This window comes from Hemibagrus wyckioides, linkage group LG05 (genome assembly GCF_019097595.1).
Source record: "Hemibagrus wyckioides isolate EC202008001 linkage group LG05, SWU_Hwy_1.0, whole genome shotgun sequence".
Classification (NCBI taxonomy): Eukaryota; Metazoa; Chordata; class Actinopteri; order Siluriformes; family Bagridae; genus Hemibagrus; species Hemibagrus wyckioides.
Genome location: NC_080714.1, coordinates 20,472,837 through 20,496,730, shown reverse-complemented (window position 1 = coordinate 20,496,730; position 23,894 = coordinate 20,472,837). Strand labels below are relative to the sequence as shown.

Here is a 23,894-nt window from a genome sequence, read left to right as displayed (position 1 = left end):
CACATTGTCACAAAGCAACTTTACAGAAATATATCGATTCTGGATTTGTTTTAATTAACATTTTAGAGAGAAAAAACCACCATCAGTAACCTCTGACCACTGTCCAATTAGTTTATGATGCTTCATTTGGATGCAACAAATACAAAGCAAATAATGTAAAGTAAAGAGATGCTCAAATGTGTGAAAGGAAGTAAGAGAAAGGAAAGTTATAATGGAAATGTTTGTTGAATCTTTTGAAGAACACGTGATTATGATGTAGAATTTGATATACAGGCTTTGTTCCATACTCCCATCAAAGAACGTGAGAAACCTATTAACCGTTATAGCAGAAATGTCCTGAAGAGGGCGCTAATTACAACGAAAATCCTGTAATGCGTCAAAAACAAAAGAAGAAGAGGTGCGTTACCGGTCTCTACTCGATCTGTACCGGAAACACGATTCTTACTGCGCATGTGCGGAAATGCTTCGTCTTCTTGTCTGAAGTATGTTTTTGTTTGTTTGTTTGTTTGTTTGTTTGTTTGTTTTTTGAAGTTTATTGAATCAAAAACAGATACAAACACAGAACAGTAGTGGGCTTAACAAGAATAACATACAAGGGTCCAGACAACAGCAGCAATGGGGCACAAAAATAAATAAGTAAATAAATAAATAAAATTTAAAGACCTAGGGTTAGAGATAATATAATATTATATTATTATAATATTATATTATAATATTTTCATAACACCATTAAGAGTGGTTTATTGTTAGTAAATTTACATTTATGAATATAGAATTTAGCAAGTATAAAGATAAAAATTTATTAGAAAATATTTGTCACTCTCCCCTTCCTTACAAAAAAAATGTCTTTAAAAGAAAAGCAGAAATATTTGGCGAATTTTGATTTGAATGAAAGAAATGAAGGACATCAGACCAAACACTTCAGTATAAGTACATGTCCAAAATAAATGTACAGTTGTCTCAGGACAGGAATTACAGAAAGAGTGGTTGGTGTCAGTGCTCTTTTTAAACCCTAGGGAAAGATAAGATTTAACGGGGTAGTATTTATAAAGCAATTTAAAAGAAATTTCTCTTACTTTATTAGTTAAAATATATGTGTACGGTAGAGTCCAAACTTTTGGCAAGTTAAGAATGATAGCATCCCAGTAAGACTTAACATGGGGAACAGTCAGTAAGTTGTTGAAATAAGGGCGTTGTTGATATAAGGGTTATTGTCGTTCTAAACACTGCATTTAAAGCCCGCGTAAAGAAATGTTTCACACCTGTAACTTGAAAGCGGTGATAGCACCACTTTTTGAAGTGATGTTTGCTTGTTGCTGGACACTTGGCAATAGACAGGCAATCAGAATTTGAACAGCAAGGCTCAAGTCGCGTCAGTAACAGGAAACGTGCGTCGTGTTAAAAGATTGCCTGCTGTTCGTTCAATCAGCGACAGTGACACCACAAATACGGAAATAACATCGTTAAGCCTGGGTTTAGGAATGTACAGTGTGAATCATCTGTTAATTAATTCCCAGGACTAACAGTTAACCCCAGGTATAGTATGAGCAGTGTGAAATGTGATTATAGTTAACCCAGGATTTCATTTATCCAGGGTTTAGGATGACCCAGGGTTAACAATTTCAAGTGTTCTAACTTTCTTATTTTTGTAGTGACTGACTGAAAAACATATCTTTCCTGCATTAGTTTGTCTGGGATCTGAAACAAAATCCTTTTTCTTCTTCTTGTCTGAAGTATGACGAAACTACAATGTTATAATTGTATAAGTTGTGTATTTGCGCATGCGCAGTACAAATCGTGTTCCCGGTACCAATCGAGTAGTGACATTGTCCTCTCGAAGATGACGGTGGAAAGTTGCCCTCTCGAAGATGGCGGTTAAAAAGGTTGACCTCTCAAAGATGGCGGTAAAAAAAAAAAGGTTGACCTCTCAAAGATGGCGGCGCCGTTCACAAGGCTGTCCTCGGTTTCTACCTTCATCTCGTTACGTAGTGACGTGCAGTGTTTTGGCTGAGGAGAAGTTGCAGCTCCGTTCACTACCACTTGCACCAACTTTTACCTCCTTTTCCTTGGAATTTTCACTTGGAAAAGTTTATAGAATTGAGAGAAGAATACACACTCCATTACATTGTCCAGGAGGTGTTGTTTTATCCAGCTCGTGCTTTGGGCAGAGGATGAGTCGTGCTGGAATATGAAGCTCTATGGGCGGATGGTGTAGCGCTAAGGCTTTTAGCTACATTTACACTTGATACGGAGTGTGTGTCTCTCTCTGGTCTTACTGGTGTGTATCACTAATGTGGGTCTGCTATTTATTCATATGATATAACCAAAGTAGCTGTTAAAGATATACAATTTATTTTTGTTGTTAAATTAGACACTTGTCTGGTTCATGTAGATGGCTAGCAACAGGCTAGCCTGTAGCGGCATGTAGGTTGTCAGGTAGATAGCTTTGGCTAACAGGCTAAGCTGATGTCCATCAGAGACAGGACCTGCTGTGTGCTTAACTGCTTGCATTCTGTTTAACTGATTACTTGTAATCAGTAAATGTTTATTATGTCATTTGCGCCATGGTAAAGCCTCAGGCCTTGAACAGTGATATTAACGTCATAAGCTTCATATTAAACAGTATACCGTTAAATGGCCAAGTATTCTGAGTAGCCAGCTAACTAGCCAAGTTAGGACACGACTTAGTAAACAGTCAGTCTAGAAAGACTGTATTTCTGTATTTTATATTTGTTTATATTTATCATTTAGCTGTTTTGTTTTGAAGACTAAATCTATGCCTTACTGACTGTGTCATTAATTATTATCCTGTCACTGGTGTATTGGTGCACTGCTTTATTGTTTTTATTTACCTAGTTAGGACCATAGGCAAATTGGTTTATTTAACTATTTAGATAAAATGAGGTCCGCTCAAGGATGAACAGAAATGTTCAGGCAAAAATCAGACCATGTAAATATATTTTACCTTTTTTTTTTTATTTGTAAATAAACCCTTTCAGACACTGTAAATGTGATGGTGTTGCTTGGCTGGTACCTGTAGATGTTCTGTCTGTTAGCTGATGTCCAGGACTTCTTGGGTTTAATGTGTGTGTGAAGTTTCTGTAGACATCTTCATGGATTTCCTCTCATCTCCCTAAAAACAGAGCAATAGGTGAATTGGCTATGATAAATTGTATAGTGACCGATCCCAGGTGTATTCCTGCTTCACACCCAGGATGATCAGTATCAGATTGAATCGGATTGAATTTGACATGTTTTCCATTACAATTATTGATTTAATGATGGTAAAATAAACAAACCAGTGTAGATCTTGTATGAAAATGGGAAATAACTTACTGTCTTAAAACCTGCTTCAGCACAGATCTAATCTCAGACATTGGTATTATATTGAAAATAGATGAAGCGAAATTGGGGCATCTTACACTGAGCTGTACTCACAATGCATGTGAGAAGAATTGATATGTTTTACTGATATATTTTATTTTATGTACACAGATCCACAACATACTTCACCATCCTGCACTGCCTGTGGAAGTGTCGTTCCCCTCCGTCGCCTGTTGTCATGGCGCCCAAGGACATCATGACCAATTCACACGCCAAGTCCATCCTGAATGCCATGAACGCCTTGAGGAAGAGCAACACTCTGTGTGACATCACCCTGAGAGTGGAGAACACAGACTTTCCTGCCCACCGCATTGTGCTGGCCGCCTGTAGTGATTACTTCTGTGCCATGTTCACTAGTGAGGTAAGCGCAAAGGATAGGCATGTCTGACCCCATGTTGTAGTGTAGATCTGAAATGACTATTTAATGCAATACAAATCTTCAGCGTTCATACCTGTTTCACCTCTTCTAACCACTAGGGGTGGTGAGAATCACCTAAATGCTATTTGTACTCTTGGGCTTGCATGCTGAGACCGTATAGCTGCATCACAATGTGATGGAAAGCATTTACACTGTCACACCCATATTTCCCCTTTTTTCTTCTCACCTCATATGTGTCAGACCACATAGAGCTGTCTGCTTGGCAGCTTTTGAATATAGTCAAATAATCTGTCATTCATAGCAAAACATAGACTACTTATCTCCCATTTATGGTGAGTGAGTTTTTTAGGACGATGTTTCCTGGAAAAAACTACAGAAAGCTGTGGCACAGCAGAGATCCCTGTGCTTACATAGACATTGGTCATCTTAGATGCATCGTCTTGTTCAGACATCTGCATGCACCACAGTGTTTGTTTTTTTTTGTTTTTTTTTTTTACTCAAAGGCTACAGTATAAACAGCTTGCTAGTTGTAAATGCATATGCCAAGGAACATCTGATCGGTGGAAATAAACCAAGAAAGCAATTCAAAGGTTTTGTGTTGATAGAACCACAGAAGCATAATTAAGTAGTGTGTTTACCAAAGAACAGGAAATCAGTTTGCTCTGGTTTGGAGAGTTCGCTCATTATTGGACAGTCAGTAAACATATAAAACATAAAATATGTTTATGTATTAAATATTAAATATTTGCACTGATCAGGCATAACATTATGAGCACTGACAGGTGACGTGAATAACACGATTCTTTCCTCATCATGGCACCTGTTAGTGGGTGGGATATATTAGGCAGCAAGGGAACATTTTGTCCTCAAAGTTGATGTGTTAGAAGCAGGAAAAATGGGCAAGCTTAAGGTTTGAGCGAATTTGACAAGGGCCCAATTGTCATGGCTAGACGAGCATCTCCAAAATTGCAGTGGTCAGTATCTATCAAAAGTGGTCCAAGGAAGGAACAGTGGTGAACCGGCAACGGGGTCATTGGCAGCAATGCCTCATTGATGCACGTGGGGAGTGAAGGCTGGCTCGTGTGATCCGATCCAACAGACGAGCTACTGTTGCTCAAATTGCTAAAGAAGTTAATGCTGGTTCTGATAGAAAGGTGTCAGAATACACAGTGCATGATGGGTCAGGGCTGTTTTGGCAGCAAAAAGGGGACCAACACAATATTAGGCAGGTGGTCATTATGTTATGCCTGATCGGTGTATATTTATATAATAAAATTTATGTGACTATTAATGATAGGAAAAACAAATAATTCATCAATATGCAAATTAGGATTGGATTCTTATATATTTTTGTATTTATATTTTGTTTTTCTTAGATTATTTTAAATGTCTTTTCTCAATTTAACATTTTTATATCTATTTATTTACTCTCAGCAAGTTTTTGTTGCTGATATGTAGCTTGTTTTTAACTTAATTTGAGTAATGTGAATAAGCATTCATTGACAAAGATCATGGTAGGACCATATTTTTGTAAAAACACTAAATATGGTCACAAGAAATACAGTAAAATTGGGAATACAGAATATAAATGATGTATAATCCTACAACGCATGAATATATTGTCTAATGCTGTTTATTATGCTATGATATAGTAACGTGGAATTTGTTGCTTATACAATAAAAACGCAGCTGCAAATGGGTGCTTTTAGTGTCAGGTATGTTTGTTTATCAAATGACATGCAAAGAGGCATGAAACACATCGAAGATCTAGAGAAAGATGTTTGTGGGTTTGTGAGGTATGAAAGAATGTAGCCTCTGGAAACGTGGTTAAAGCTCAGTTGTGGTTCATAACTTTGTTTAACTGACCCACTTTTCTATAACTTGCTGTTTATTTGAAAACAATACAGGTAGGGTTTATGAGTTGTACATGAGGTTTATGTTTATTAGTAAGCCAAAGCTTTAAAATGTGCTTGTTTTTTTTTTCCCCCTTAAAAGTGGACCTACTCAGAGAAACCCTTTTCATATCAAATGTATCTCCCAAAAACATTTCCACTGTAACCTGTTTTCCAGTTCAACTAATGACACAAAGTTTCTAGGAATGAAAGGTTTTATTTTCATAACATGAGCAATGATGTACTCGGCTTTCAAATAACGTAGATGGGGGAATCTTTCCACTCATACCTCTGAGATTTGCCAATGTTTAATGTATTAATAAATGACAGGTTGAGAATTTTAACAGTTTATTGTTAGATTTTCTGTTGTGAACGTTCAAGAGCCAACTCGGCTTCTGTTCTCACTCCTTATATATCCTGTTGTCAAATGTTACAGCTGTGATAAACGCTCATCCCCTCACTAGATTTCTCACTAGATCTCTCAGTTTATCTGTGGTGTTGTATAAGTATCTATAAAGTATAGTATATTTTTAACAACTGGCTTCTCTTCTTTCTCACTTCTAGCTGGCAGAGAAAGGGAAGTCCTTTGTGGATATTCAGGGTCTCACAGCCGCCACCATGGAGATCCTGCTGGACTTTGTTTACACAGAGACAGTGTTGGTTACTGTAGAGAATGTGCAGGAGCTGCTTCCTGCTGCCTGCCTGCTCCAGCTTAAAGGTAAACACTCACAAAATGGCTTCCTGAGGTCATGTGACAGAACATTGCCCACCACACATACTTTTGGTTATGCTGCTGGTGCTTATACCTGTCGGTACAAGACGACGCAGAAGCTATCATTGCTTTTCCAGCCTAACTGTGTATAGAAATATATACAGAATTTATAGCAGTCTAAACAAGCAGTGAGGGAACATTAGACATGAGATATAGACAGGAATTATTTTCCCCTACATAACACTGCAGCATGAGTCAATGATAATTTGTACTATTTAATTTGTATAATTTTTTATCAAAATGAGCAAGTCTGTGGTGTTGATATTCACACACTTTAAAATTTTCTGGAAATACTTAAATATACAGTGGAACATACATCAGGACGATTTAAAAGCTATGTTTACTAGGCAGCACTTCAGAGCGAGTTAACTGTAATAAGAAAAACAGTTATTGTTAGTATTTAGTAATAGTGTTCACAAGCTACACTAGTGCAGCTTGTCAGGATAGTGAAGACATATTTGAGTGTGACTTTGGATAACATTTCACATTACACACACACATTTATTATCAATGTTAGTTTCTCAACATACTATGCAACGATCAGGCATAACATTATGAGCACTGACAGGTGAAGTGAATAACACTGATTATCTCCTCATCATGGCACCTGTTAGTGGGTGGGATATATTAGGCAGCAAGTGAACATTTTGTCCTCAAAGTTGATGTGTTAGAAGCAGGAAAAATGGGCAAGGGTAAGGATTTGATGTGATGGCTAGACGACTGGATCAGAGCATCTCCAAAACTTCAGCTCTTGTGGTGTCTGCAGTGGTCAGTATTTATCAAAAGTAGTCCAAGGAAGGAACAACAGTGAACCGGCGACAGGGTCATTTGCGGCCAAGGCTCATTGATGCACGTGGGATCCGATCCAACAGGCGAGTTACTGTTGCTCCAATTGCTGAAGAAGTTAATGCTGGTTCTGATAGAAAGGTGTCAGAATACACAGTGCATGATGGGTCAGGGCTGTTTTGGTAGCAAAAGGGGGACCAACACAATATTAGGCAGGTGGTCATAATATTATGCCTGGTCAGTGTATAAAAGAGGAAATTATGAGTTTTTCTCATAAACCCAGTTGTAAATCAAGTGACCCCAAGTGGGGTCGTGACCTTTAGTTTGGGAACTGAGAGTCACTGTGTCACTTTTTTATTAAAATCCATTGAAAAAGCCTACTGCTAGTGTTTTGGAACATACTATCATTGGTAGCAACAATTCTATGCTCTAAGCATTCAAATTACTTCCAGATTTGCACATTGGGCTACAACCTTGTGTAAAGGTTGTTTGAAACTGCATCCATCTGCTGATTCTAAATTACTGCACACAGCAGAGTGAATTCATCATTGCAAGGGAACACATCACAAACTAAAGCTGAGGTGCCTCACTGAGTGCAGTCCATGTCACCTCTGACTTTGTGTTTCATTCAGTTTGCCCCCGTTCGGACCTTATATTGACACCTATCTCAGGTGAACAGATCACATTTACAGTAGACCGTACCGAATACAGATGCTAAATACTGAGCTGAGCTGAACTCAGCTTACTCTGTATGAAAATGTGAAGACCAGCCATGCAGTCGCTCATAAATGTGCTTCTTCTTCTTCCCATTCTCATCATAATACACAAAGCATATCTCACAGCTGTTCCTTATGACAATATACACTCACTGGCCACTTTAATAGGATTCTTACTCATTGATGTAATCTCATAAAACTCATGTAATTGCATATCTAATCAGCCATGTGGCAGCAGCTCAGTGCATACAATTAGACAGATTCACAAGAGAATTCAGGAAGGCTTCCTGCATAAAAAATAGCATTCTTGCTAGAAAAGCATCTTACACACACAACATGCCAGACCTTGAGGCAGATGGGCTACAACAGCATCAGACCACATCGAGTTTCAGCCAGGAACAACAATCTTAGGCTACACTGGGCACAGGCTCATTGAAACTGGACAATTGGGAATTGGAAAAACAGCTGGCTCTGTCCATTTTTAAGTGAGCTTAAATATTTGATGTTTAATACTGTGTATACAGAGGCTAAATTGTGCATTAATTTGTATTTCTATTTCTATTTGTCTTTGTGCTACAAAAAATAATGCACATCTAGAGGGACGTTAAGGGGAAAACGGCAGCCACATGGTGCTCAGCTGCTTGCTGGAGGTGATCTGTTTGCACAGAGCTCTTTGTTCTGAAGCACAGGGGGCTCTGCATGATGGAGATCAGCACAAGTCTGTGCTTTTGAGCAAACAACAGGAAATGACCCACTGCAAGCTATCGTTACTGTTTAACCACTTTTCATTTGCGTGTTGAAATTGTGAAATGTTTGCCTTAATGGAATTGTTATATGTTAGTTCAGTGCAGGTGAGGTAGCACACCGTTTCACTTACAATTTCAACATCGCATGGAACGCATCAATCATATGCCATTTTATTAGGGAAAGCAAATATTTTATATTCTTATAATAAAATCTAATGGTTGCTACAAGCACAAAGATTACTTATTTGCCTTTGGTAAGTTTAAGCACATTTGGCAGTAGCGCTTGCTTCTGTTGATGTGTGTTCTCTTGGAAAGGTGCACAAGTTTACTTGGGTAAATACTGCACACAGTGAATGACGCATTTGTTTTATTTTGATATACTGCCAGTCTGGGTACATTATGTTGTGGGCTCTGATTTTCCCTGGTTTTCCTTGCTGTCTCTAGAACAGGGCTTTTGGGCATACTCGTGTATTATTTGTACTTATGCCTAGCAATAATCAAATACCGTGTGTGAATTAGTAAGCCTCTGTATAATAAAAGGCTATCCAAGAATAAAGCATATTTCTCTTTCTTATTGTCGTTCCTTTTTTCATTTTTTTCTTGCTTTACTTGTTCATTTTTTTCTGCTTCTTTCTTTTCCTCTTCTGTGCTCGTTTTTTTAATACCTCATTATTTTTTCTTTCTCCTTCTTCAGGTGTGAAGAGGGCTTGCTGTGATTTTCTCAACAGTCAGCTAGACCCATCCAACTGTCTGGGCATCCGAGATTTTGCAGAGACACATAACTGCGTCGATCTGATGCAGGCAGCAGAGCTTTTTTCCCAGAAGCACTTTTCTGAGGTGGTGCAACATGAAGAGTTCATGCTCCTCAGTCAGAGTGAAGTGGAAAAGCTCATCAAATGTGATGAAATTCAGGTAGCGAATACTCGGTGCAGTGCAGTGAGCATGGGGTTCTCAATAGGTTTTGCAGTTAACGCCTACAGTTGCTGTATCGGTGTTAATCATATGTGAAAAGCCTTTACCTTAGGATTGCTGATCTATCACAAACTCATGAATACAACTACTGCACCCTTTAAAAACTGCACATGGATTGTTAACTCTTTGTTGTTGCTTGTGCTGTTGGGGAAAGACCAATCCTTCCTGTTCAGTGGCCCTTTGTTAAAGCAGATACAGGAACAGACTTCCGCTTTCAATCATGGAGAATACCTGTAGTTGGGGGTTTGTAGATCAGAAGTCTAGACATGACTCTAAAACACTTAGCAAATAACTGATAATGGCAAATTGTAGAAAGAGTTTAATGTATGCAGTGTTTGATGTATGAAATTTACATTGTAGAAGCTGTACAGTTTAGGACAACAGTTACTTAAGATGGTTGAGACATCATATGAGCTGGCACATACTTGCTTCATTACAAACCACAAACACAGGTAGTCAGTTCAGGCCAGTTTAACAGTGTGAGGTGGTGGAAGTGGTCCACAAGTTTGAATCTGTCTGTCTGTTTTAAAAAAAAATACAAATTCTAGCATGAAATGCAAGTGTGGACCTGTTGTAAATCTACTTCATACATCCCTGTGTTCCTCGACCCATTTCTCTTCTGTGGCTAGCATTCACGTTTGACTGATACTTTCTTCCTCCTAGTAGTGTTTGCTTCCCCTCTGTTTAAAGCATAATTGTAACCAATTAGATAAGATTTACAGTCTTCAACTTTACTCAAAAGTGTATTTTGTTTTTTTTTTCCATATGATCATGAACATTGTGTATATTGGGCAGCCTAAAAACGTGACACATGCTTGTATGCAATTTTCATTATTTCAGTGGAAAGTTATCTTATGATCTTGACTGCCTGGTGTTAGAGCTTGCTTACATAAAGTCTGACCTTTCTCAGTTTCACATTCCACAGCTATGTTTCTCTCAGTGGTGTTGCTTCATTTGCTTTAATTTGTTTTGTGTGTGTGTTTGTGTGTGTGTGTGTGTGTGTGTGTGTGCACACGCACATGTGTGTCTTAGGTGGACTCTGAGGAGCCAGTGTTTGAAGCGGTGTTAAATTGGGTAAAACACAACAGGAAAGAACGAGAGCCATACCTGGCGGACATGCTAGAATTCGTGCGCATGCCTCTGCTCACGCCACGCTACATCACTGACGTCATTGACTCTGAGGTCAGATTCTCTGCCATGTTTGAATCATTTTAACTAGTCCTTGCTGTCTTTTATTAGTCTTTGCACATAGTCAACCTCTTAGTCCAGTGGTCCCTGGTGAGAGCCCATAGATAATACACATTCCTAAGTGAATATTAATAGTAAAAAATATTACAAGCACCTAGTACAGTGGGTGGTGGTGGGGGAAGTTTGAGCTTCCATCCCATTGACATGATTCCTGCAAGTCCTGATAAACTGTGGTAATCTAAAATTACATTTTGTGAATTAGGCTTTAATAAGGCCCACTTTTGAGCTGGTATATATTTATTAATAACTGCATACTAGTCAACAAAATTAGTTATATTCCACTGGCTTTGAAATAGTATTAAAATATACCTTGAGGATACTGGCTAGCCTGCAATGAGATTGTAACCAGGTGTGTGATTACTAGGTGGTTTTGCTGTTGCAATGTGTCTTGACGTCTCTCTCTCTCTCTCTCTCTCTCTCTCACTCTCACTCTCACTCTCTCTTCCTCTTTCTCTAGCCTCTTATTCGTTGTAGCCTAGCCTGTCGAGACCTTGTGGATGAAGCCAAGAAATTTCACCTGAGGCCCGAGTTACGCAGTGAAATGCAGGGGCCTCGAACACAACCCAGACTAGGTCTGTATCTGCACGCAGCCCGGCATCATTCAATAGGAAGTTTCTTGTAAAAGCAGAAGTAAACTTTGTAAATGAACTATTTGTCCAAAAACATATGTCGACCTTCCCCAAACTGTTGCCGCAAAGAATCACACAATTATATAGAATGTTTTCATAAGTTTTGTTTTCGTAACATTAAGATCTTTCTTCACTGGAGCTAACGGGCCTGACTCAAGCATGCTTCTGAATGCCAGTACCCCTGCGCATAAAGCAAGGTCCGTAAAGACATTTGCTGTACTAACTTTGCTGTAGAACAACCTGCCAGGCAAAGGGGGACTAGATGTGCATTGGAATTATTCAGTAAGCACACATAGGTGTCCACATACTTTTGGCCATATAGTATTTTTTTTTTTTTTCTTTATGCAAGAAAATTCAGCGCAAGCCTTGATTAAAAAAATAATAAATCCTGAACCCTAAGTGAAGTTTATTGCTTTCAGGTGCCAAAGAAGTGCTGTTGGTGATTGGTGGGTTTGGCAGTCAGCAGTCACCCATTGACGTTGTGGAGAAATATGATCCCAAAACCCAGGAGTGGAGTTTTCTTCCTGTGAGTGATTTTTTTTGGGACTGTTCATATCCATTGCATGACACATTCTTTAATTAATAATTATTTATTTATTTATTTTTTTGACTTATGCAGTGGTATGAGCAGAAAAGGCATTATTATAAATGTGTAGCTAAAGCATTACAGGTGTCAGAAAACCATAAGGTGCTTTAAAAACATTCCATACTGCGTGTTTCACATGGGAAGTACATGCCAGAGGGCGAAGCTGTCGTCATACGATCCTCTATTATCTTTTCATTGCTCTGTGTGCTGCATTTCCTGTCTTTCTGGAAGTTGAAAGTCTGAGAGAGGAGGCGGTAAAAAAGGAGAAAGAAATTTGTCAAAGAAACTTCTGTATTATGTTTTGACAATATGGGAAGTTTAGATCAGAATAAACTTTAGATGATGTGAAATGGGCTGCACTTGAAAGAATGGAATAGCTTTTTTAATTATAGGGAAATTGACAGTACCATGAATAAAGAGTACCTCTCTGACATCAGTTAATTATTATCTCAAGAACACAGGCTCACAAGGCAAATGTGCTAGTGAACTCAAAACGACTATTGTGCTATGTTCATAATACAAAATGTTTTAAAAATTAGACCACAACCTTTCTGAAGGAAAAGGAACTGTGTTTTTACATTGGATGTTTGTTTCTCTAATATCATTTGGTATCAAATGAAAATGTTCATGAGTAAATCATCCTTAAGCCACGCATTATTTCTCTAATGTTATATAGAACTTCCAGATGCTCAATCTGCATATTCTCACATTACATTTTATTGTTTTTGAATCAAATATTTTGTTAAATTTCCTCCCTATACAGAACATTGCACGAAAACGGCGTTATGTTGCCACTGTCGCCCTCAATGACCGCGTGTATGTGATTGGGGGCTACGATGGTCGGTCACGTCTCAGTTCAGTTGAGTGTTTGGACTACACAGCAGATGAAGATGGAGTTTGGTACACTGTTGCCACGATGAATGTTCGACGAGGCCTGGCAGGAGCAACTACGTTAGGAGGTGGAACAATCTTTCATCTCTTAAACGATCTTTTTTAAGGCTAATAATTTGCAATAAGTGCAGTCATACTACAGTGTAAAATAGAAACAGATTCAAATTCAGTTAGACTTGTCTATTACATGTTTTGTGAGTTTCTTATTGCCACATGGAATGTTGTAAGTTTGGGAGATTGCCCAAAGCATTTGTAGTTTGTAGATCCACTACAAAAACCTATTGTTATTTGCAAAAGCATATGCATGTCTTGAGAGGCATCAGAAGAATTTTTAATTAAGCATACATATGTATGTTTGTAATTATTCCATTCCATGTAACTCAAAGCAGTGTAACAGTTTGCTTTTGTCTAGAGAATTTTTAAACTTAATGTATGTATTTTGAAATTAGAGAATATAAACTGACTCCATGTTTCCTTTTCAGATATGATCTATGTGGCTGGGGGTTTTGACGGCAGTCGGCGGCACACCAGCATGGAGAGATATGACCCGAACATTGATCAGTGGAGCATGCTGGGGGATATGCAGACAGCTAGAGAAGGAGCTGGGCTTGTAGTGGCCAGTGGACTCATCTACTGCTTGGGTATGTAGCATGTTTACAGTGCAGAAGTTCAGTCTGATAAGGATATAATGGGAAAGGTAAAACGTCATCACTTATATTAATTGACAACATCTGCAACATCAGGAATATCAAAAAATAATACATATTGTTGTGATTGAGGATTACATTTTGACTCTTGGGCATAGATACCCAATACAAAAGTGGTATATATTTATGTTATATTGTTTTTATATGATAACAGGTGGTTATGATGGTTTGAACATCCTTAATTCAGTGGAACGCTATGACCCACACACTGGTCATTGGACCAGCGTCACTCCCATGGCCAACAAACGTTCAGGTAAGCTTTTATGGTGTTCTGACCTTTTGTTTGCTTCATTATAGAAAACTTTTTTTTTTTTTCATGTTTGTATTGCTTGTATTTTGTGTTGCAGGGGCAGGGGTGGCTCTGCTAAATGACCACATTTATGTAGTTGGGGGGTTTGATGGCACAGCTCATCTGTCCTCTGTAGAAGTATACAATATCCGGACAGACTATTGGACTACTGTGGCACCCATGACCACTCCACGCTGCTATGTTGGAGCCACCGTGCTTCGGGGACGACTGTACGCCATCGCAGGGTTTGTTGATTAGTTTGTTTTTATGCCCGACATGCTCAGTTAGACAAACACTACATAATGCATGTGATGCAGCTGACAGTAAGACTGAATACAGTTCAAATTGCTGCAAATACACTCTTTCTAATTGACATTGACTTGTACTGCACATGCTCCATATAATCTATGACTTTCTTTCTGATTTCATGCCTTACTTATAGTACAGGTGCAGTCAAATTAAACCTCTTGCATTATCTTTTCTGTACCCCATTGACAGATATGATGGCAACTCCCTGCTCAGCAGTATCGAGTGTTACGATCCTGTACTAGACAGTTGGGAGGTAGTGACCTCCATGGCTACACAACGCTGTGATGCAGGGGTTTGTGTGCTCAGAGAGAAATGAACATATGGCTGCCAGAAACAAAATAGGAAAAGACTCAATGGGATTGGTTTTTAGAGTATCGATCGGCAGCTGACGCCGGTGACTGGTCTACTAAGTTGCCATGACTATGTGCCACGTGTATTAGCATGGAGGAGGAAGCAGCCTGGAAACACAGATAACATGAACACCTGTTTTGTTATTACTGCGTAATTTTAACTTCAGACCTTAGTTGTGTTGCCATATTTGTGATGGGCACACTGTGTTGTCTGCCAAAATGTCTGTACTCTCCATCCATTATCCTGTGATTTTGTGGAGTCTAAGATTATCTGTGAGGTTCATGTGGATGAAGTCTAAAAACGTGCAATATTTTAAACTACTGATGCGTTAAAGACTAAAAATGCAGAAGAACACTATAATGTGTGCTTCAGCGGCTGCTGCTTTTATACCTTATTGCCCTTACGCATGGGCAAATATTTCAACACATCACACCACAAGTCTTCTGGCTATCCTACATAAGAATACAATGTATGATTGAAAAGACATATTACTATTGTAAAGGAAGACATCACTGCTTCTGGCTGAAAATGAACAATGTACAAGGTTTCTGTGTTGGCACCAATATGTCTTCACTGTCTTTTCCTTCTTTCTTGTTCTCCCAGCCTATCTGAAAAGAAGTAAGAACCCCACTCATTGCCTCGCATTTAAAGGTACAGGAAGTATAAAGGAATAAATGTTAAAGAAATATTAACACTACTAGGTGTGTGCGATATGGTTTTCTTATTTTTAATCAAGGACGTTTTAAGCCTTATCCAGTTATGTTACCACCCTTGTTGCTAGATAAGATACTAGCAATGAGTAATAAGAATATGCAGGGGAGAGAGTTACTTGGTGTACCTTTAAATGATTGGGATTGCCATGGAATGAACATCACGATCATGTATGTAGTGTGCATTAAGCTTTTTTGTTTTAAGTTGAAGTGCTTTCAAACGTGAATCTGAATGAATGTATGGATTTACTTAAATGTTTGTTTAACACAGATCTTGAATATCTGTTAATTATTTGTATTATTATGAACATATATGCTCATTTTTATGAGTAGCCAATGACATTTGCTGTTGTGTAATGTTTTGCAATATGTATGGTGCCAGGACTGACATAATTGTAAGTTGAATAGTTTACCACCAAGTGTGATTAAATGTATGTACATTACTGGTCTCATTAAAGTCCCAAACGGATTGCACGAGAGCCATGATCAGATTCTGTATGTTGATGTATTTACTGTTGAAATATGAAGCGGCAGTGACTGTGTATGAAAGTTGTTGATTGAGAAAACTAGCTAAAAGTTCAAAAGTTTTGTTTACCAAATGAATTTAAAGTTAGGCCAAACGCATGGTAAGTTTATTGTGATGGAGAGACACAGGGCCATAACTCAGGCATCCAATGAGTCTGAATGATTGACATATAAAATGATATTTACTCATATTGATGAAGAAGCCAGGATGTTGTATAAAGATGGACTTAAATGATGGAGGATTCAAGATAGAGGTGTAGCAACATTCTGGCACTGAATTACCCCATGTTCTTAAAAGTGTCTGTAATGTAACTGCTGGAAATTTTCCAACCACATAGAAATGAATGACCTCCAATCAGTTTTCTCTCAACCAAGTGATTGAATAATGGAACAGTATGTGAGAAGGTGCTCTTATCCATAAAGGGCCAGTGTAAATGCAGGTTATCATTCCAACCGAGCAGAAGCCACAACTGAGTCTACTGAAAGTCAAGATCAGTTAAATAACTGGTGGAATCAGGTGTGTCTCCTGCTTGATTAGAATGAAAATCACTGGCCCTTTGCGGATAAGATTTGACATCTATGACATTCTAGAAAACTTTCAATTCACACAAGATACATTATATTGCCCAAAGTTTTGGGAGACCTCTCCAACTCATTGAATTGAGGTGTTGTTTCTCAGGGGTAGGGCTTGGGCCCTTAGTTCCAGTGAAAGGAACTCTTAATGCTTCAGCATACCAAGACATTTTTCATGCTCCAAACTTTGTGGGAACTGTTTGGGGATGGTCCCTTCCTGTTCCAACATGACTGCACACCAGTGCACAAAGCAATATCTATACAGACATGGATGAGTGAGTTTGGTGTGGTGGAACTTGACTGGCCTGCACAGAGTCCTGACCTGAACCCGGTAGAACACCTTTGGGATGATTTAGAGTGGAGACTCTGACCCAGGCCAAAACTGGGGCGTTTGCCCTTACAGACAGATGAAATTAATAAGGATTTGGCCCACCCTTTGCAGCTATAACAACTTCAGCTTTTCTGGGAAGGCTTTCCGCACGGTTTAGGAGTGTGTTTATGGGAATTTTTGACCATTCCTCTAGAAGCAGATTACAGACACTGATGTTGGACGAGAAGGTCGCAGTCTCCACTCTAAATCATCCCAAAAGTATTCTATCGGGTTGAGGTCAGAACTTTATTGGATTAACGTGGATTTATTAACTTAATCACTTGCTTTTTAAATCTACTATTTAAATAGTAGATTTAAACCATTTGTCTGTGGCTTTAGCGAAATATTAAGAGGTAAATAATGTAATAAAATGGAAAACGGGGATTTAATGCAGGACCAGGTATCAGGTCTTTATCAGAGTGGTGTGGTTAATCAGTTTAAGAGTTTTATCATGTCATATAAGTGAAAATGAAGGTTAATAAATTCCTCTCATGACTGAGCTAGTATCGGTTTATGTGGTGAAGTTTTCTGTAAGGAGATGTTTCATTACGTTCATGTAAGGAAAGATTCTTTCTAGTGCGAGTGGGTCCTACCAAAGCCCTAACTTGAATGTAATATGGAGTTGCCCTGCCCTTTGCAGCTATAACAGCTTCAACACCTCTGGGAAGGCTTTCCACAAGGTTTAGGAGTGTGTTTATGGGAATTTTTGACCATTCCTCTAGAAGCACATTTGTGAGGTCAGGCACTGATGTTGGTTGAGAAGGTCTGGCTCACAGGTCTCCTCTCTAATTCATCCCAAAGGTGTTCTATGGGGTTGAGGTCAGGCCGGTCAAGTTCCTCCACACCAAACTCGCTCATCCATGTCTTTATGGACCTTGCTTTGTGCACTGGTGTGCAGTCATGTTGGAACAGGAAGAGGCCATCCCCAAACTGTTTCCACAAAGTTAGGAGCATGAAATTGTCCAAAATGTCTTGGTATGCTGAAGCATTAAGAGTTCCTTTCAGGGGTCAAGCCCAACCCCTGAAAAACAACACCTGGATTCAATGATTTAGAGGGGTGTCCCAAAACTTTAGGCAATATAGTGTATGTGTGATGTGTATGTTTTTGGAGAATATAGGTGTCCATATACCTTTGGTCATATAAGTGTCCATTTTTCCTATAGCACTGTTCAGTGTTAGCAGAGCTTTCTGATAGGCTGGTTTGAAAATTCGCAGGAAAAGTAAACACCTACCTGAGTTCAAAAGGAAATTTTACTTTCAGTGTGCCCCGCCCCTTTTCCGCCCAAACTGCCTAAAAATTGGAGTAAAACGCTAATATAAGCGTTAAAACGTCGCTTGGACGTTTTGAAAATGTATTTTATGATCTGTTTTTGTAAGTAATTGCGGAACGAAATAAAATTCCTTTTTTAAAAGGATTATTTGCCTACACCAATAGCAGGCCGGACAGGCTGGCGCTGTTGCAGTGAGCCAATAACGGAGCTGCACAGGAGGCGCCCCTCCGCGTGCACAGCATAAAGGCTGGACGCGCGCGCGCTGCCTTTCATACTGCTGTGTTGGCGGGGACACGTAACGCGTCTATAGTCAACGGAGCCAAAAGTCTTTTTCCGCGCCTTTCGCGTTGATAATTCACCCATTTTCTTTTTGCATTTTCGAAAGAGTTTATTCACGACTAAACCAAAATGGTAAGTTCTGTTTTCTTTGTGACGATCATTTCTTGTTGAACTTCTTTTATCTTTGGTTTGAGGTAGAAAAGGCGCCAAAACTGCTTGATTGATTTTTACTTGAGGCCTAAGAGTGCGCGAGACGCAGAGAAATATATTTTTCCGGTTTGTGCGACTTTCATTTGACATGCATTGTTTAAAAATAAATGTTATACATCTTTTTTTTATAGGAGTTTAAAACAAGCCTGGTCATAATCCATACAAACGGGTAGACGATGCTGGTGTATCTAAGATTAGGATTTTTTTTTTGTTGGTCATTTTCACCAATTTCTTTAAGTTGTGTAACTCTGAGCTGTAATAGTTCGCTGGAGGAATTGGCGGAATGTCTGAGGGCCTTCAGTAAAGAGATTGGGGGATGGGAGGAAGATCAGAAGTCGGAGTCAAATTTGTTGGACTTTTACCTGCAATACTGAGGTTTGGGGTGTGCCGTTTTGCCGACTCCTTTCCTGTTGCCCATTTTAAACTGGACGTCACAGCCGTTTCCTTGTTCTTCATGAAGTTGCATGTAAAAGACAGACTTTGCCCCCAGGCCAGTTTGACGTCGAGGAACAGCTTTTGAACTACAAGCATAAATGAGGCATATATATATATATATATATATAAATATATATATATATATATATATATATATATATATATATATATATATATATATAAATATATAAAAATGGTTCGTCAACGCCTTTTTTTCTCTAACATTCTTTCAACAGGAAGTGAGGCTTTAATGCACGAGGTGTGCGCCACGCGCTCCGCACCTCCGTCCTTCATTTTGTCCGCCTCCCTTCACACGCATGCTTTTCAATAAAAGGGGCACGCCACATTGCCATCCCGTTCTACACTGACAATAGGACAGTTTGAAGTTTGTTATATTGTTAAAAAAACCCTGTTAATTCAACCAAGTGAACGTGTAAATTTGTGGGAAATTATGCTTTTGATTCAATAGCAATCCTGTGTTTCTGGCTAGATTGAACAGCAAGGCGTTAGTTGAAATCCTTTACTTGTTCAATGATCAGCCCTGTAAAAGATCTGAAATATGCTCAGAAAAGCATTGCACAATAAATGTGTGGAATATTCTTTGAGCTGTAGCTTTTGTTTAAATGGCTTTAGACAGGCTTTAGCACACTGGTTTATGATCTTTTGTTCCCATTACACCGTCCTCGAGTCAGGGGTTTGGAATGCCAAATCCAACCTTGCCATGTCTCTGTATATTGTAGATTTGCATTAAGTACATTGTGTCTGGATCAAATAAAAAGAATGTAATTAAATGAGGAGGCTTGAATTTCAGCAAAGAGTTTGATTTGCTGCTGTTATTGGCCTACAGCGAGAGTGCATCTCAATCCATGTGGGCCAAGCTGGCATTCAGATAGGTAACGCGTGCTGGGAGCTTTTCTGTCTGGAGCATGGTGTTGGACCTGATGGTGTGCTGCAGGAAGCCACATCAATGTCCTATTCCCGTCAGGACCCTTTCAACACCTTCTTCAATACAGGCAGCTCAGGCCATCATGTACCCAGGGCCATATTTGTGGACCTGGAGCCCACTGTGGTGGGTAAGCAGCCATTTTAACTGTCTTTCCTCTCTTGCTTTGTGTGTATGTGCAGCGTGAGTGCATCTCCATCCACGTGGGCCAGGCTGGTGTGCAGATTGGCAATGCATGCTGGGAATTGTACTGCTTAGAGCATGGTATCCAGCCTGATGGCAATATGCCAAGCGATAAGACCATTGGTGGCGGGGACGACTCCTTTAACACTTTCTTCAGTGAGACTGGCTCTGGAAAGCATGTGCCACGAGCTGTGTTTGTGGATCTGGAGCCTGCTGTCATTGGTAAGTTGGTATGAGCAGTGGTAGAGGAAATGGAAATTAAATGCCATAAATCAGTCTTTCTGTATTTTCTTACAAATTAACGTCAAAATCCCTTTGTAAAATAGTAAATGAGTGTGATTAACTAAACTTGCAATTGGTCTGTTGCAGATGAGGTGAGGACTGGCACCTACAGGCAGCTTTTCCACCCAGAGCAGCTCATCTCTGGGAAGGAAGATGCAGCTAATAATTATGCCCGTGGCCACTATACTGTTGGCAAGGAAATCATTGACATGGTTCTAGAGCGTGTCCGTAAACTGGTAAGTCCAGAGAAAATGCATTTTAGGATTGTTACTACTTGGGTTTCACTTGTAATTTTTGGGATGTAAAGAATTTTTTTTCCCCTTCTCGGCTGCATTTCGATTCATAGACTGACCAATGTACTGGCCTCCAAGGATTCCTGATCTTCCACAGTTTTGGTGGAGGCACTGGTTCAGGTTTCACTTCCTTGCTGATGGAGCGCCTGTCTGTTGACTATGGCAAGAAATCCAAGCTGGAATTTGCCATATATCCAGCACCTCAGGTCTCTACTGCTGTTGTGGAGCCATACAACTCCATCCTCACCACACACACCACATTGGAGCACTCAGACTGTGCCTTCATGGTGGACAACGAGGCAATCTACGACATCTGCCGTCGCAACCTGGACATCGAGAGGCCAACATACACCAACCTGAACCGGCTCATTGGCCAGATCGTGTCCTCCATTACAGCGTCCCTGCGCTTCGATGGAGCTCTCAATGTTGACCTGACCGAGTTCCAGACCAACTTGGTGCCATATCCTAGAATCCACTTCCCCCTGGTCACCTATTCTCCAATCATCTCAGCTGAGAAGGCCTACCATGAGCAGCTGTCTGTTGCTGAGATCACAAGTGCCTGCTTTGAACCTTCCAATCAGATGGTGAAGTGTGACCCACGCCATGGCAAGTACATGGCCTGCTGTATGCTGTACCGTGGAGATGTGGTGCCTAAGGATGTGAATGCTGCCATTGCCAACATAAAGACCAAACGTTCTATCCAGTTTGTGGACTGGTGCCCAACTGGATTCAAGGTGAGGGAATGGTGGTATGGTATATTGCTTAGTATAAAAATCTGAATTAGAAGTGGATTTATATTTTCAATGGAAATTTATTTGGTTATTTTCTATAAGCAGAATTGGTTAATGGAATTTTGTATGAAATTTGACCTTTTCAAATGTCCCTCACCCCCAGGTCGGCATTAATTACCAGCCACCTACAGTGGTTCCTGGAGGAGATCTGGCAAAGGTGCAGAGAGCCGTGTGCATGTTGAGCAACACCACGGCCATCGCTGAGGCCTGGGCACGTCTGGACCATAAGTTTGACCTGATGTATGCCAAGCGTGCGTTCGTGCACTGGTACGTGGGTGAGGGTATGGAGGAGGGTGAGTTCTCCGAGGCCAGAGAGGATCTTGCCGCTCTTGAGAAAGATTATGAAGAGGTTGGCACAGAGTCTGTTGAAGATGAAGAGGAAGGAGAAGAGTATTAATCTTCAGGAATTTAGTGGTAGAAGCACTTACCTCTGTCAGCTTGTCCCAAAAGGGAAGGGAACTAACGTCTGTCTTTTTTTCCATGTTTGTTATTGTTAGTGCAAGTCATTCCATTTACATTTCTTTTCCAGAGTTCAAGTAATTGCTGAATTACCAAAGATAATTTGGTTTTATTTGGCATTGTTCTTAACACTGCTACCTGTCTACATGGGTATGTTTCTACCAGCTGTGCAATGTTTCTGAATAAATTCCCTTTGAATGATGTGGGGTTTTTTTTGTTTTTAAAAATCTGGAATCTTCTAAACAAGATTAGACAAGTCTAGTTTTGCTGTACTGTCTATGGCTGCACATTATTTGTCACACAACTCCAATGAAGATAGTCATTCATGTGGCACTGTTTAATAGCTAGCAAAGTGCAGAACAGGTACTTCATATGCAAGTAAACGCAACTGTTAAGGTACAGACAGTATGTAGCTACAAATGCATTTATACCAAAATGTGCACACACTACACTCCTTCATTTAAAAGATGTTAACATCAATAAAACTTCAAGCATGGACACATCCTTGTGAAATGACCCAATGTTGACTGACCTACCTCACTCTGCAATATACCAAAAATGAGTGAGTTAAGCTAGTGTTTTTGAAAGACCTTTCCATGTACATCACAAAATGAACTTGGTATTACTGCTTGGTAGCAAGATTGAAATTCAGCTAGTCAGAATCCTCATATATGTGCATTTCAATAGCTGGAGTCAGTAAGTGACGGCCTCTTCTGTTCCAGCTCAACAAGTGCAAAAAAAGTATTAAAACAGGACATCTGTACTTGTTCATCTAGAAGCTTTGTTAATTTGCAGACAAAGTGAAATAGTGATCTTTCACAGTGAATTTTATGAACCCATAATGAAGTTCACCTTTCATATGGAATCATAGTGATGTCCTACCTAAAGCCAAGATCATTTTAAATCAGCAAAGGTACAGTGTTGATGCAGGTATCAAAATTGTATAAAACACTTAAAAACTACAAATCATGGACAACTCTAGGCATAAATGTGAATGGTGAGTTATGCTGGCAAGTAGGCTGCAACCAAACAATGATTTTCCATTTGCCACACCAGATTCCATCTTTTAATCACTTGATCTTGGATTTAATAAACTTGTGTGACTTATACTTGGATGGATTGAAAATCTGCACCCACACTGGCTTTTTTCAGATATAAGTGGACACAACTGCCCTATAAAAACCTGTTTATTTGGGGGATGAGGTAACTTAAGGACGACTTCTTGGAAGATTATGAGTTCAAATCCCAGGTCCACCAAGCTGGACCCCTGTGCATGGCCCTTAATCCTCAACTGCTCAGGTGTATAAAATGAGATAAATTGTTAGTTGCTTCAGATACCTGGTGTCTGCCAAATGCGAGATATGTAAATGTAATGTAATGCAGTTTCTCCTGGCCAGGGACACTGGGTGAGAGAGAGACATACTCTGAATTGGGCACCATTCCAGAAAATGCTTCCATTAAAATCACTTTAAGCATCCAAAAACTCTTAAGGGATTTTATTTCGAACTGAGATAGGAAAAAAAAAATAACGAAACAAGGGAAAATAGTACAGTATACTTTGTGCAGTATACATTGGTTTCACGCATCATACAACATCATTACTTGCTTTTTGAAAGGGTCTGAGTTTCACTTCCGCCTTTGCGGTCTGAGTATCACATTAACGGTTATTCATATCCTGCAAGACCATCAAAGTGTTTGTGTTTATTAAGAAACGCTAAAGGTTATGTCTCTTAGCTCACCCTGCATTGGGCTACATGATAAAAACGCATCAGATCTAGCATGTATTTTATTCATTTCGGGGTTTTTTTTCCGCGGACATTATTAGGTTTCTTTAAAACTCCTATCTGCTCTTTTTTTCAGTGTTTGACTACAGGACCCTCCCAGTCCACTACATCAGTCTCATAGTAAGAACC

At 39.5% G+C, this 23,894-nt stretch overlaps 2 protein-coding genes across 4 annotated transcripts; both read left to right on the top strand.

Moving 5' to 3' along the window:
* Nucleotides 1-1,969: 1,969 nt before the first annotated feature.
* On the top strand, nt 1,970-15,846 carry LOC131353300 (kelch-like protein 12). Of its 2 annotated transcripts, none has more exons than XM_058390244.1 (12): nt 1,970-2,278; nt 3,496-3,745; nt 6,220-6,373; nt 9,370-9,587; nt 10,680-10,829; nt 11,353-11,467; nt 11,944-12,050; nt 12,874-13,069; nt 13,484-13,642; nt 13,863-13,961; nt 14,056-14,242; nt 14,496-15,846. In XM_058390244.1, exons 2-12 carry the CDS (start codon nt 3,563-3,565, stop codon nt 14,620-14,622), a joined length of 1,695 nt encoding a protein of 564 aa, XP_058246227.1. In that variant the 5' UTR covers nt 1,970-2,278; nt 3,496-3,562; the 3' UTR covers nt 14,623-15,846. The 2 variants fall into 2 exon arrangements, with proteins under 2 accessions (XP_058246227.1, XP_058246228.1); XM_058390245.1 differs by having other exon boundaries at nt 1,970-2,293.
* A 2,511-nt stretch (nt 15,847-18,357) lies between these two features.
* On the top strand, nt 18,358-22,182 carry tuba5 (tubulin alpha 5). 2 transcript variants are annotated; one of them, XM_058390028.1, is made up of 5 exons: nt 18,358-18,517; nt 20,156-20,378; nt 20,526-20,674; nt 20,785-21,465; nt 21,626-22,182. In XM_058390028.1, the coding sequence occupies exons 1-5, from the start codon at nt 18,515-18,517 to the stop codon at nt 21,917-21,919; spliced, it is 1,350 nt and encodes a 449-aa protein (XP_058246011.1). In that variant the 5' UTR covers nt 18,358-18,514; the 3' UTR covers nt 21,920-22,182. The 2 variants fall into 2 exon arrangements, with proteins under 2 accessions (XP_058246011.1, XP_058246009.1); XM_058390026.1 differs by lacking the exon at nt 20,156-20,378 and adding an exon at nt 19,878-20,103 and having other exon boundaries at nt 18,370-18,517.
* The last annotated feature ends 1,712 nt before the right edge of the window (nt 22,183-23,894 follow it).

Excerpts from the sequence above, each read along its gene's own strand:
- LOC131353300 (XM_058390244.1), top strand. The coding sequence starts at position 3,563 with ATGGCGCCCAAGGACATCATGACCAATTCACACGCCAAGTCCATCCTG. Across the intron at positions 12,051-12,873 it reads AGGAGTGGAGTTTTCTTCCT|AACATTGCACGAAAACGGCG; the intron begins GTGAGTGATTTT and ends CTCCCTATACAG. Across the intron at positions 13,643-13,862 it reads TGGACTCATCTACTGCTTGG|GTGGTTATGATGGTTTGAAC; the intron begins GTATGTAGCATG and ends ATATGATAACAG.
- tuba5 (XM_058390026.1), top strand. Across the intron at positions 20,104-20,525 it reads CCTGGAGCCCACTGTGGTGG|ATGAGGTGAGGACTGGCACC; the intron begins GTAAGCAGCCAT and ends GGTCTGTTGCAG. Across the intron at positions 21,466-21,625 it reads GGTGCCCAACTGGATTCAAG|GTCGGCATTAATTACCAGCC; the intron begins GTGAGGGAATGG and ends CCTCACCCCCAG.